Raw genomic sequence first — 15,028 nt, 5'->3', positions numbered from 1 at the left:
TTGGTGGCAGGCCTGTCCACGTAATGTGGGATATATGGACAAGACATCAATCATTTTTGATGACCTTGATAGCACTGGTTTTGTTGCATGCACGTAGCATGTTTGTTCAGAAAAGAACAAACATGGAAGCCTTTTTAACACTATCCTATAGAACTGGTGGATGCATTTTTTTTACACTTTCTTATAGGCCAATAAGCAAAACAATAAAATCCAACCTTTTATAGATGAATCAGTTCAGCAAACATTTAAAATAATGATCAGTTCCAGACGAGAGAAAACTGAAGAAAAAAGAAAGCTCGGAGGATCATATATGATACTTTTTGTGGATATACACAAATATCAATGTCAAAAAAATAAATGAGACGACTGTTTTGTTCCACTGTTCCAGTAAAAAATAAAAACAAACAGTGGTCAGTGAATTGTTTGAAGTCTGTCCAACATGAATGATTGATTAGCTGCATTAAGGCCAAAACACCCACACACTGTACCTGCTCTATGATGGAGGCAGTATACTGATGCACATGTTATTGTACTCTAGCTGGTTCTATCTACTTGGCCTTATTAAATTATCCTTCTCAGATCCACTCCTTGTTTTTGCGTGTGTCTTTGTACACACTGGTGTGTAGTATTTCTGACACTGTCGATGTCGCCTGTGATCCCTCCACTAACCCTGAACCTGCTCATCTGCTTTTACCTGCTGCTGTCCTCATTTCTTTACCTCCTCATTTTGTCTTTGTTTTCATTTTATCGTTCTCCTGTTGTCCTTTCTTTTGCTCTCATGCTTCCAATTTTTTTATTTGTTTTTCACACGTTTCATTAAATAATTTGGCCTGTTCAGCACATTGTGTCCCCCAGGATCTATTGATAGGTCAGATTTGTGTTCTATCTATGTGATAGTGGAAGGGAACGTTTGTTGAGGGATAGGATGATTTTTTTCTATGACTGTACTGGGTAGCATGTTTGTGCTTAATAGCATTTATGTTTTACACTGTTCTTCTGAAGTCTGATAGGACTACATTTTTTTATTTCCTGCCTTCAAGGCAGCCTTTGTTAAATTCGCACTATCATTTGAAAATGTCTTTCTTGTGAAAGTAGAAACATCAAGTTTCTCTTCATTATTTGAGGAGAGTGATGGGAAAATGTGATTTAATCACATAAGTGATACAGCATAAATTAGTTGTTTATGAAGTCAGTATTTCATAACTTTGCTCTCATTAACACTTTGGGGCACCTCCTGAGACTAGTTCGAATAGAACACGATTTAATTACATAGTATTAGTTTTGTAAAGTGATAGATTTCTTTACCAATCCCATAACAAACGTCATTTAATTGAGTATGAGTATTTTATTCAGCCATTACATATACAATCATTTTAAACAATACAGGCAGTTCAAACTAAATCAATCATGTATAATGTAGTGACTGAAACCGTATCGGCAGAATAAGATATAAACACCTATCCTACATTCTCATCAAATGAAGCTACCAGCTCTCTATCAGGGATGTATTTGCAGAGTTGGGCTTTGATGGAATTTTGAAAACAGTTCAATGATGGACTGAAATGTGAATATATGAATGAAATAAATGGTTTTATTAATATCAATATAAGTGGATAAAACCATGACCAATAAGAACTATAACCTTGGTGAAAGAATGATATTGAGAGATTATGAAACTATGAATATTACAACTCATTGAGTAACAAAATGTTTGAAATCAGCTCAGAGGTCAGAACTTTATCAGAACTAAACCTGTTATTAGAGATTCTCTTGGAATTGATGAATACTTTCTCCCTAAGTTTCGGTTGCTCACGTAGCTCCAGCATTTTACTGGGTTAGAGACTGTGAAGGTTTTGCTTGCCTAAAGTTGCCCTTAGCGGACAGGTTAATAGTTTTAAACTGTTTATCAGATGTTGGATGGATATTGTTGGGTCGTTGCTCGCAAAAAATATCTGGGCCTATTAAAAATTTGATGGCATGTCGGCCAAGACCAAATTTGATGGCATGTCGGATGGCATGTTGTTACAAAAAGACACTTTAAATGCGAGTAAAAAACAGAACAGTGGTGCGATAACTGTCCATTTAAATGTACAGATATTGAGTTAAAAGTGTTGTGATTCTGTTGTTCAAACCGTCTGGTAAAATTACTTTTTTGGCAGCTGCTAGAGACCATACCTTCTGTGTCCTCATGTTTACCTGTCTGCAATCATAAAAATGTCCTGTTTGTTTATGGACTCATGCTAGCATGTGTGGTGCATGTTTGTGGGTCCATTGTGGGTGTGACCCCAGAGTATGCCTTTCCTGATTTGTCTTTGTGTTCTCAATCAATACCTTTGTTACCCCAGTGCATATATACTAATATTATTCCAGTGGTATACCACTTTCAGAAATAATATCATTGTTGTAGAGCAGGAGAGAAACTATGGGGGGGGGAAATACAAACAGTCGTACAAATAATTCAACTCACCTGGTGAGATCATGGTCCAGATTCCTATAAAGCATTGCTCCTGGATGATTTTTTTTAGATTCAGATAAAATCAGATTAAATGTGTCAAAATCAAAGCCTCAGATGCAACATTATACTAATTCTTAGTTCTTCGACCTAAAAGCTCTGGAGACTACATTTTTCATGATGCAACAAAATGCATAATTTCACCAGACCGTCTCTTCATCATGGCAGGGAAATGACTCCCATTATCTGAAATGACAAAACCTCTCCAGACACAGGTTACATATACAACCTTTTTCTCAGGCTCACTAGTATTGCCAATGATGTTTCATTGAATCCGTCCATAAATTACACAAGACATTTCTGTGGTAGAAAAATATCGCACAAGACTCTTCATCACAGGACATTTGTGAGTACAATTCTTTGCAATGCTGGCCAGTCATTTAAACCGATCTAATCACAAAATCATTAGTGAAATTAGTTGGAGTGCAGATTTAAACTGATATTATTGAGCTGATTATGGATATGCAAATACATTACTATTTTCTTAAATAAGTATAAACTGCTTATTAAAAATGCAGATGCAACTGTGACATTCTTGGTTTTCTCCTGTAAATATCATATTCTTCCTCCATACACTCACCCTGTCCATGTGAATACAATATATCAGATACTCCTGTCTGATTAGATTGTATGACTGTGTATTGCCTTTTTTGTTTTTAGGATAATTTGCTCGTGAGATTATGCATTTTCTTTTATTTTATAATTGGTTGGCTAATTATGTTTTCTCTTATTTATTTTGCATGTGTCTTGATACTTGTTTAATTCATCCCGGCAATATCACTTGACTTGTGCCATGACTTTTGATCCTACACATTTTGCCATGGTAACCATATCATTCCTGTCCCCCCTTCCCCACCCCACCTCTCCCCGCCCACATCCTTGTCCTCTGTCCTTCGTCTGATTCGCCTGAATAAAAGTTCCCATGATGCACGGTGCCACCACCTCCACTGTTTCGTCGGCTTCGACCCCAGTCACCAATGTTTCTTTCGCTGAATCTGCCGCCTCCAATCAGGTTTGCTCTTTCATTTTGTTTATTTTAGCTCTGAGTCCTGTTCACAATCTTTTCTCATCAGGTTAAAGGTTCACCTGCCTGCAGAGTCATCAGTATTACGTTTTCTTTTCATCTGTCCTCTCTATTCAGCGTGTTGTGATGTGAGCAAATGAAAACAGGATTTATTCAGAGAGTGATCTCCGAATAGGTTGCTGTTTTCATCTTACATGTTTAAGTTTTTGTGTGAAAACCACAATTTGTTTGTTGTCTTTTCTGTGATCATTTGAAACACAGAATGAGGTCTGGCATCAGTAACGAATCTGCTTCTTTATACTGAGCTCCCGGCTAAATTCTGCAGCTATCATGGAGGTTTAACAGTGATGTGTTTAAGACTGTATTTGATCGCAACACATTTAGAAATGATCTAATTGTATTGCATTTTGGTTCATATGAAGGGTTTTATTGTCCATTTGAGGTCGCATTAGTCATTTTGGTAATCATAATAAAGACTGTAACTTGAAACTAAGAGAATAAAAGTACAAATATTGATTCAACATCATTCTGAAAAATCTTATTCACTGCTACAACTGTGGGAATACAACAGCAACAACCAAAGTGATCAATCTCGTGATCACAATACATGTTCTCATTGACACCTTCTGCTATAGTTATTGGTCATATATATAAAACATGATATTGGCTCATTGTGAAACACTCAAACACTGGCTTTACATTTAAAATATTGTTGTAATAACTTACCTAAACGTGCTTTTCCACTGCAGCTTACTGTTTTGAGCTTTGTCCAGTGGGGCCTCTCTGCTTTTCCTCTTACTTCTCTCTCCCTCTCATTCCTCTAGTAGACCCATCAGAGCTTATGACACCTGATCCAGTGGAGCTCCAGTGCGTCCCCATGGAAACACATTTCTGTCCCGTCTCCAAACTGCTGGTGGCGGCTCCGGTGGCACTAAACTCAGTCGGCCTTTCCCGAAACCCCAGTTAAAGCCCCTTACTCCCGGGGGCAGTCATCTTTCTGAATGCAGCGAATATGTGCCTCACCTACAGCACACACTGACAAAGTGAGTGACAAAGTGAAACTTCTTTTAAGATTGTATTAAAAACAGAAAGCTGCAATGTTTCACGCAATACAAACCTGGACCTGTTACTGTTGCTGACAAACAACCATCTTGATGTAGAGTGACGTGATCAGGCTGAGCAATAGAGCTCCCTTCTTCTTACAGCCATACATCCCCTTACCTTAAAGTGCAGCAGACGTGCACACAGACACACACAAACACACAGACACACACACACACACACACACACACACACTTTAAGACTACAGGCCCTTTACGGGATGAGGCCATCGTCAGGCCCAAGTTAGAAACTCTGATAGTTAATTCTGGAAAATCAGACTGTTTGATTGGACCTGTCGCTGGTCTACAAACATCACATGTTGTCAAAATGAAAGAGTGTTTCATATAATGTCATGTTTACGTTTCAAGTTTGGCTACAAATGTAACATTTGCGTCGTATCATGTTCGTCATTCAGCCTGTTCTCATGGTCTCTTATTGCCTGATGAGTCGTCAATGAGTCATCATTAATTTCTTTGTGCCTTTTAATTTTTGTTCTTAGCTGCAGAGAAAACTTAATTTCCAAAATCAATTGAAACGTTGATTAAAATGTTAGTTATTTACTCCCTGAAGGCAATATCTATGATACAAAATGTCTGTACATGGCCTATAGCTCTTAATGTAAGAAAATCCAGCCATCATTGTTGTTGCTGCTTTACTGGTGTCTGTTTTTTTTTCATAAACGTTAAGTATGATGAGGATAGTCTGTTGGATTTAATATTCAGTATGTGACAGTGGATCTAAGCAGCAGAATGAATTTATCTCCATTTTATGCAAAACTTAACAAAATTATCACACAATTAGGATTCATTCTCTGTCCTAAGAGGTGGAAAACGGAGACATTTCATGACTTCTTTTATTAAGAAAGAAGACTTAATTAAACAAGTGAGCTCTTGTTCTCTTTGAAAACCTATAATGAATGAGAAAATTCAAATCATTGCACTGTTTCAGAGTTTGGTTAACCATTGTGATGACATAAAGGAAGATTTATTTATGGCCTTTAAAGGTGTAAAATAATGATAATCTGCAGGAGCAGTCATGTTTTTTTCATATTACAACTATGAATCATGGCACAAACCCACATTTTCAGTGTTAAATTCAACTGAAATGAAATGAAAGGTAAAATCAAAAAGTTCCCTTTTAAAATGTCAAGCTCATATCCGATGTTGGAGTTCTTGTACAAGGTGGAAGCTGGATTGGTTTACTTTTGTTGTGCCTAAAGTTAGTGGGTGCCAAGTGGTAGTAAATGCAAAGAGCTTAAGTTATAAGTTTAATGCAATACCTAAATAAAATATTCAAATCGATATATCCCAAATGAAAGACATATACATGCAGTTTGTGTAATTGTATTTTTTTGGCACAGGAGGTTTATGTTTCATGGCTCTTTAGGAAGAAATCTTTGAACTTGGAAACATCCTGTAAAGCTTTCCCATGTTTTGACTTTTCTACCAATGTGTGCATTTTGTCAAACTTTGTTAGACAGAATATGGCAGCCATGATGTTACTACAACAACCAAGTCCTGGTAAAGCCTTGAGCTGGAAGAATGATCATGTATTGGATAACTGAATGTTAAAATAGTTTCAGACCATTTGTTGTTTTGGTTTCACAAATGTCTGTAAGGAATGCTGTGTAGGTGGGACATATTGACAGAAGTCTTTGGAAACTTGACTTAAATTAATAATATCTAAATTCAAATGTGCCTCTTTCAAGTCTCCTCCAACGCTGTCAATACACTGTAAGAACAGACCAGTGCTCAAAGCTAGATGTGTTACTTAATACATGATTAAAATGATATATCACATCTGTACTATGTTATTCTCTGAGACAGCTGTGCTGTCTTGTGGTTTATGTACAGAATTAAATTACTGAGTTGTTTGCATAAATAAGTGTGTCAAAAGAAAAATGGATGACATCTTTGTTTAGTTTGAAGTGCTGCTGATATTGTTCCAGCTCCCCCTGGGAATAGTTAATTTTATACATGTGGTGTATTGTGAATATATCTAATGCAACAACTCTGGACATGCCCCTCTAAAAGACTGGCATGTTGAAATGTATTGACATACTACGTACATGAAGACTATCTCTGAGGCCACATATGGTACCATACTGATACTGTGTCAAGACTTATTAAAGTATGTGTATTGTTGTATAGATTTATATTTAATGTTGATGGATGCTGTGAATACTTTGCAAATATCTCTCTCACTCATGTGCATTGTGGTACCATGTATTGGTTATCAGTTTTTGCACCCCTATTTTGGAAAGAGCCCAAAGTGCACCTATGAACAGTAGAATAATCATCCGACCCAATTGTGAAATACTTATGAGCATTTCTTTTGTTTTCCTCATGATAAAATATAAAAAAGTAACAATTCAGGGAGACAATCCAACACGTGTGCAATCCTTCATTGGCTTCTTTAGAAGAACACTGCTAAAGTAACAGTATGGGCAAATAGGAAGCTCAGATTCCTCGGATTGGCCCTAAATCCAAAAGCAGATAATTCATATTTACTTTCTCAAACATGATTATGTCCTTCCGTTATTCACGTTTATCTGCTTATCTGCCAACATATAGAATGATGTGATTACTCTACAATAAGCTAAAAGGACATGTCTCCTTACCATGGAACTTATTATGCAAAATAATATGTGAAATGTTCAATTTTAGAGCTAAATCTTTAAGCTCGCTGTGATCTGGTTCAAGGTCATCTGTAGACATGAGGAACAACTTTCTGACCTAGCCCTTGAAACAAAATGAACACATGTATACCATCCAACTTTTCCTTAATTTATCATTGTTCAATTAAAAATTAGGTATCCTGCTTTATTTGTGTTATTGTACATCGTTAAAGAAACATACTTTTTGGTATAGAAATATATTTCTCCTTAACGTCTGTTTTTTCAGGTTTAGTTGTTTTATTTCTATATTCTTTGAAGAGTTTGGTTAACATTTTCTCCCGATCTAAGAAACAGTGATTGTAAGAAGGTTCAGACATAATAGTCAGCCTGAATCTTATCGCTTTTAAAGACTAGCTTTGTCCAGCCAAGTAATCATCTCGCCTTTCTCTCTTTTCCCCCTTGACATCATTTTGCCTTCTGCTAGGAAAAAAAAACTTGATTAATAGACTGTGCCTCCAGTAGGCGTTCAATTTTGCATTTAGGGTTATGGATTGATGCACAAGATCTTATCTGTGAGGGGGAATTATGTTTTGGCTTGAGAAAATCGTTTTTTTTAACCACACAGATATGAATCATTAGTCTGAAATATGCAAAAAGCTCTGATCATTGTGTGCAATGAACAGAGCCTTTAGCATGCAGAGGGTGAATTAGATCCTGAGCATACTTATGTTGCCTGGGAACAAAAAAGGGCCTTGGTCTAGCTTATTGTTTAAAGATTTGATTGCTGTGTATGAAAGTGACATTTATTAATCGGTTATTTAAAGCTTTTTTTCTAACATAAAAAAAACCCAGCATGGAAATATATTTAAAAAAACCTTTATACATCATTGATATAGTTTGTGTAGACCAACAAGAAGTATAATAAAATAATTTGTCTACAATGATGGAGTCATTGATAATGGTAATAGTTGATGTTGCTATGGCAACAAAATGACAACATGGCTACCTTTCTATTATCCTACTTGTGAATTTTTTCACATCCATTTAAGTGACATAAACACTAACTTATTCAAAAAGGGAATGTCAAAATTATCTTGTAAATGTGAGGCAATTAATATTTTGTATGAAAACTTCGGTCCTTGATATATCCAAAGGTCCTTAGGGGAGATCAGGTGTTAATTTTGTGTTAATTGACCTTCATTTTTTTTTGTTCTTGTGCATGGTGTTTTTGAGATTTAAGAATGGAGTTGGGCTTCTAAAGCCAACGCCTTTGTGTAAGGGAGGTAAAGAGGCTTTTGGACTATTGAAAGAGCTCAAGAGTTAACCTTCCTTATAAATCTTCCCTTACCTGAATGGTCCTCGGTCAGTCTCCTGTGTGACAAGGCGTGACTTTTAATTTCTAAGTTCTGTTTCAGTTTAGGTCAAGTTGGTCCAGAAGCCTCTTCCTGCCCAGCTGTGCTGGGTGATGTCGATCCTTGCTGAGGTGTATATGAATGTGTAACGTTCACCTTGTTTGCACTTATGTACATAACTATGTTGAAAATACTCAAAATTTATTTTGAATAAATATAGATAAAAGAAATGATTTAAAAATCACATCAATGTATTGTTTATGATATGAGTATGTCTGACATTTAATTATAGCAGAAATTTTTGCTTTGTCTTTTTTTTTTACCATCAGCCCTGTTGTTTGCAAAGCATATCATTGACTTTTGAAGACATGAACGGCTTGATAAAAAAGATTTATGTTCACGCAGAAAGTAAACTTTGTTTGAATTATACGCCTCACAAGAGAAGTGGATTTGAGGAGGTAGTTTAGTTTAGAATATGTGCTATTAACCAGTGCTAACCTTGACTTTATATCTGCATCATGAATACACTAATTCAGGTGCAGTATCTCCAGTCACGTACCAAAGTAAAGCATAGAGTAGCTCAACCTAAAGGAAGACGAGGGACTAGAAGAGCAACTTTAATTTGGTCATTTTAGAAAGTGGGCTATTCTTTGTTCCTATTATTTAATTTTCACAAAACAACAATAATCTGAATTCTCCTCAGGACTTTAGCCAAACTGCAATCAACCTGGTTTTCCAATGTTACTCCCGCAGCAGCAACATCTGTGCAAAGCTCTGTCCCTGTACATTTAAACATTTGATTACCTTTTTAATTGCAATTTAAGCCAGCAATGTTGTTGCCATGGCACTTGTCCTTGTGGCTGATGGACTGAGTCATGCTGGTGAAGGGTTCACAGCCATCTGACTCCACATGTGGGGAACAGAAAGTGGTCAGAGTGCAGTTATTAAACTGTGGGTTCCCACTCACAAACAAGTGATAAAGACTAATTTTATTTTAAAATGTGTTCATTCTTTCCATGTTTTTAAATGATTTGTAATTGTGCCTTTATCATGCAAAATGTGGTTTTACTTTAATGTTCTTCATTTACATTGACTTTAAGGGCACATATATTGTGTGTCAAACTTATCCCTTTATTCAAAATACTTTGTTGGTGAATTGTTGTTAAACTGGGTAAATATACAGACAGAATGGCAACCTGTGGAGGAGGATAAGGGCCAAAGACTGTTCAGGACTAAGCCATATGGAAAAACTGTCTTTGACGCTCTAGGACAGATTCAAAGTGACTGCTGTCATTGATCCTTACAGTACACTTGTTGTTTTCTGTGTGTGGTGCTTGTGTGTGCTGCTTTGCTACATGCCAATTTATGTTGCAGTTTATAGCTATTACGAGTAAGTTACTGTGCCTATGATTAGTTCTGCTCTTTCTGTTTGATCTTTAATAAAACACATTATTGCGATCCTCCTGTGATGTGATGTCGTTGTTGCTTACTTTTTGTCTTCCCTATTAAGAGACATCGAGTATTTATCTCTAAAAACTGGATGTGTTAAGTGACTCCTTATAATTTATATTAATCTAAAGTGATAAATGATTAATTCATGAAAACAAACACAGTATTCTTAAGAAGGCAATCGCATCTTTTTTTGTTGTTTTTTGATTAAATTGCACTCATACGCTTGTCTATAAAATAAAAACAACCACATAACTACTGAAAAAAAACAAACAGGGACATAGCAGTGGGGGGTCTGATCCACCAGCCCAACAGGACAAACCTCACATTGCATTACGTCCTCAAGTCAACCAAAATAACTGACTACAAAACAATAATTATTTACCAGTTAGAATTTAAGATGAGCCATCAGTTTGGTTTAAACGTTTCCCCTTTATCTGGTTAATCGATTAGAGTTATTTTTGCACAACATTTCCAATAGGCTATGTAAATATTAGTGTGCAGTTTGTAAGCTTTTATTCTGAAGGGTTGTTGTCGTTAGCGGAAACGAAGCTGTTAGCTTCAGGAAACAGTGGCTGAAAAAAAGGTTTCCTTTCCGTAGTGCAACCTGCCCTGCACGAAGTCAAATACACACACACCGAGCGACAACAACCTAAAGCCGATGGACCCTCGAGTAATAATAATCAATCTACGGTTTGTCCGACAATAGCACGGCCGGTGGCCGAGGCGGAACCAGGACCAGGCCCGGACGGGACGGACATAACCCGGCGGGCTGGTGTGTGAGTTAGCATGTTGTCCGGAGGGGAAATGTAATGTTTATCATCGTCAGTATCTAGACAGTAAGTTCGCTGATACGTGAGGGTTATCAGATGAGATGTTAGAGACTGGAGTGTTTAATATGGGACACGTTGAATACAGCCAGAAGAGAGCTAGCTTCAACGTTAGCCAACATCACAGTTAACCGACATCAACTTTTCTTCTCCACAACGCCAGACAGTCAGACGAGCATGAGAAGTATATCTGGGTTTATAAGTCTCTTTATATCGTCAACATTGTGTCACATTGCTTGTTAGCTCTTAAAAGGCCTGATAAATGTTTTTGGAGCGAGTATAGCAGTGAAGCTAAGTCAGTTAGCTGCTAAGTTAGCCTGTCTCCTTCGCCCTGATGAAAGAATACAAAGTGGTCGTGCTGGGCAGCGGCGGCGTCGGTAAGTCCGCGCTCACCGTCCAGTTTGTCACCGGCACTTTCATTGAGAAATACGACCCGACTATCGAGGACTTTTACCGAAAGGAGATCGAGGTGGACTCGTCTCCCTCCGTGCTGGAGATCCTCGACACGGCAGGAACGGAGCAGTTCGCCTCCATGAGGGATCTGTACATCAAGAACGGACAGGGCTTCATCCTGGTCTACAGCCTGGTCAACCAGCAGTCATTCCAGGTACCTGATCTCACCTGACACACCTTTCACTTCAAAAACAGCTGCAAAGACTGCATGGCCAGGCATTTAGACCCGGTTATGGGATGTGATTCATACCAGGTGGTGAGGGCTACTAACCACAGAGCAATGCAAGATCCAGATCTCAGTTATTTATGGAGATATATTCAGTCAGAGGTCCTACAATACCTAGAATAACTAGTGCACACTCTGTGATACCTGGTGTACTTCAAATCAGTCACTAGCTAATGTTTGAAAACATAGAAAAACAAATGTCTTACTGTTGCAAATAAATGCATAGTGAAGTAGTCCCTTCATTAACTGAACGTTTGTATGGATAGATAGATAGATAGATAGATAGATAGATAGATAGATAGATAGATAGATAGATTCTTTATTGATCCCGGGGGAAATTCAAAGACATTTTACTTATATTTCTTACATTAATAAAAACAGGAAAGTAATTGCGCACAAAATCATTATGATTCAGATGGAAACTGTTAAATAAATGTTCAAGCTCATAAGGCCAAGAAAAAAGGACTCTTCTGTAGTGAATTGCTCTAGAACAACAATGTTATTCCTCATCTGTAACTGTCCTTCAGATCATTGATAACACATTAGTGGCATTAACATCTCTGATAGACTCTCCAGATTCAACAGCTTTTATCCAGCCCTTTATTTTTAATGTATTATAACGTTTTTTGAAGCTGCGACAGCTTCTCAAGTTAGCATCGTGTTGTATTTAAAGGATTTTTCAATTAAAAAAAACAGTTTGAAGAATGCACTGGGGGTTTTGTATGATATGTAAATTGAAAATATGTTTTGAGAAATGGTCTTTGAGAACAAGTTCACTGAGCAAATTGATGCTTCATACAAGCGCTGCATATAAAAAACCCCACACTCTTATTCTCCCCTTCATGTTCTCTTCTTGTTCTTCCTTTAGGATATTAGACCAATGCGAGATCAAATAGTGCGAGTGAAGCGCTTTGAGAAAGTGCCGTTGATCCTGGTCGGGAACAAAGTGGACCTGGAGTCTGAGCGTGAGGTCGCTGGGTCAGATGGACGAGCTCTGGCTCAGGAGTGGGGCTGTCCTTTCATTGAAACTTCTGCAAAGAGCAAGACTATGGTGGACGAGCTCTTCGCAGAGATCGTGCGACAGATGAATTATTCCACACTGCCAGAGAAGCAGGAGCAGTGCTGCACAGCCTGTGTGGTGCAGTGAGGAAGAGGTACAAGCACTGTCATTCTCATTTTTTTCTTTTGCATGGCTGCATTCACGTTCAGGCTGCAGCATCAGAGCTCAGAAGCACAGCACAGTTGGCAGTACACTTATTTTCCAAAATGTGATAAAATGTCCCTGCAGTGTCTGTAAAAACAGTTCACAAGCCTTGGACAAATGTGTCACATAGATGACTGAGTCGTCTCAGTGCAGTGAAAAGCAGAGGAGAGGTTTTGTTGGAAGTGAGAACGACAAGTGGGCGGTGCAGTGCAGAGACAATCCGTTGGTTTTAGCTTGTTATCATAGGATCACAGAAAGTATGTGGCATGAAGAACACAACTGTACGAGCAGCTCGGGGTGGGGAGGAATAAAAGTCAGATGAGTCGAGACTATGTGAGCTAGAGGGAAAAGTGACATCCTGAAGAAGAGATTCAGTTGACAACAGGAAGCTCCCTTTAGATTCTGTCACAGATGTTGCCTGTTTCCTTCCACCCACACAGCTAACTACATAGATTTTAGGCATTTCAACTTGTTGTTGATGAGCTCTCTTTTTTTTTTAAATCTTTTTGTTTATAGGTGCATATTTTGTCTCGGCCACCACAGAGATCCCGATGACCCATGAACCTGGGGACTACGTGACATTTGATCCTACTGACACAACTTACCATAGCTGGTAAAGTTTCTGTATGCGGTTGTTTCTGACCGTCCGTCGTGAACCATCTGACAGGAGAGATGTCGGTCCTATTTTTGATATCATAATTGTTGAGACTTTTCTGCTGCAACCTTTACGGCCTTGGCAATGACCCAGGAGGGAGTCGGAAAGACAGACTTTTAATAAGCAAGAATGGCCATCTGTGAATTTCAGTCTTTTTTTCTTTTTCTTTTTTTTAATACCTTTTAGTTGGAGGTATCCAGAAATAATAAGCAGGAGTGTATGTGAGGTTGCAGCTTCTTTTTAAAGCTGCTTTAATCACTATTATATTCTTTATTATTACTTGTATTATGTCTCAAGTTTGAAATTTACAAAGTATTTCATAATATTCAAACATGTTGACTTTTAAGCATGCTTGCTTCAACCAGTTTGCTGCCACGGTACTCTGCTTTTTAAACTACCATTACAGTGGTGTATTTTTCCATTTTGGGAAACTACAATGGGATGTATGGCTTTTTCAACTTAAACCTGAAAAAGGATACATCTGTTAACACTTTCTCCTGCAGCCCTCTGTTGTCCCTTAATTTACGTTCTTATGGTCGCAGTAACCTGAAGCAGCTAAACTCATCTGAAAACATGCATGCTTAAAAGTGGAAAAAATGTTCCACTAGATCAACTTGAAGTGATAAGGAAGAGCCATTTTACTGTTTTTAGCAAGAATTCTGTCTCAGTTTCTACTAGGCATGAATCGCGTGGACGCAGGTCTTCCAGTTTCAGTTTTCTCTGTGGGAGAATGATTTTGGAATGACCAAAGGAAGCTCACAGTGCATAATTTAGTGTTTGACTATATGACATGTGTTGCTTTAAATTCAAGAGAAGCTGTTTTTTCTTTTCATTACTTGCTGCAATGTGGTTTGACTAAAGTTCTGGCACAGTTAATCAGATTTAACTTTGTATTTTTCTTTTTCTTATAGTAACCTATTTATTAAAAACTAATGACATGGTTAGCCAGTTTTAAACTTCATTTTATACTAGTTTTGGCTTTTGTGACTTATCAGGATTCATGGTACATTGTTTTGGGGGTTTTTTTAAGTGGAGGATTTAACAGAGCCTTAAATAATTTCTGTTGCACCCTGGTCTCATGTTTCTTTATTTTTTCAAAGATAAAAAGCTGTCATTGTTTGGTAATAAACATGTTGGCCTCTCTGCCTTTGTTATGGGACACAGTTGCAATTGATCACAATTCGCACAAACAGTACTGAGATGATAAATAAGATAAGTTCAAATGTCACTCTGTTTTGTCAAAGACTCGCAATATAACCAGAGACTGAAAAAGTTGTTCAGTGACGGTGCTCTTTCATATTCTTAATGCTACACCAAAAGATGCTAATCTATGGGTGCTAGTGGCCTAGCGGTTACTTTGCGCGCCACTTCAACAGAGGCTTGGAGCAGACAGCCCGGTTTCATTTCGGACATGTGGCTCTTCTCCCACGACATTCTCGTCTCTCTCCCAGATTTCCAACTCTATCCACTGACTTGTCTCTCACATTAAGGCATCAAAAGAAAAAAAGGAAATCCTTGGAGAGCTGCAATGATTCATCATTTATTTCTCAACTTCAAAATTCCGTCCTAACAATTTTGACAATTGCTTTGAGTGATTTTTTTTCT

General features: G+C 37.7%; 2 protein-coding genes across 4 annotated transcripts in view; both read left to right on the top strand.

Moving 5' to 3' along the window:
- mbnl3 (muscleblind-like splicing regulator 3) overlaps positions 1 to 10,064 on the top strand; it is a 28,855-nt gene extending 18,791 nt beyond the window's left edge. For 2 of the 3 annotated variants that reach the window (XM_079352378.1, XM_079352379.1), the window contains exon 7: positions 4,361 to 10,064. In XM_079352378.1, coding sequence (XP_079208504.1) covers positions 4,361 to 4,503 — 143 coding nt within the window. In that variant the 3' untranslated portion in view covers positions 4,504 to 10,064. Of the gene's footprint in view, positions 1 to 3,429; positions 3,525 to 4,360 lie in introns of all 3 variants that reach the window. The other variant, XM_079352380.1, reaches the window with a different exon arrangement.
- Positions 10,065 to 10,586: 522 nt separating this feature from the next.
- On the top strand, positions 10,587 to 14,566 carry rap2c (RAP2C, member of RAS oncogene family). The gene is made up of 3 exons (XM_079352406.1): positions 10,587 to 11,492; positions 12,433 to 12,718; positions 13,285 to 14,566. Exons 1-2 carry the CDS (start codon positions 11,220 to 11,222, stop codon positions 12,709 to 12,711), a joined length of 552 nt encoding a protein of 183 aa, XP_079208532.1. The 5' UTR covers positions 10,587 to 11,219; the 3' UTR covers positions 12,712 to 12,718; positions 13,285 to 14,566.
- The last annotated feature ends 462 nt before the right edge of the window (positions 14,567 to 15,028 follow it).

The sequence above is a fragment of the Symphodus melops genome, assembly GCF_947650265.1.
Source record: "Symphodus melops genome assembly, chromosome: 9".
NCBI classification, from domain to species: domain Eukaryota; kingdom Metazoa; phylum Chordata; class Actinopteri; order Labriformes; family Labridae; genus Symphodus; species Symphodus melops.
This window is presented reverse-complemented; position numbering and strand designations above follow the sequence as displayed.

Excerpts from the sequence above, each read along its gene's own strand:
- rap2c (XM_079352406.1), top strand. The coding sequence starts at position 11,220 with ATGAAAGAATACAAAGTGGTCGTGCTGGGCAGCGGCGGCGTCGGTAAG. Across the intron at positions 11,493-12,432 it reads TCAACCAGCAGTCATTCCAG|GATATTAGACCAATGCGAGA; the intron begins GTACCTGATCTC and ends TTCTTCCTTTAG.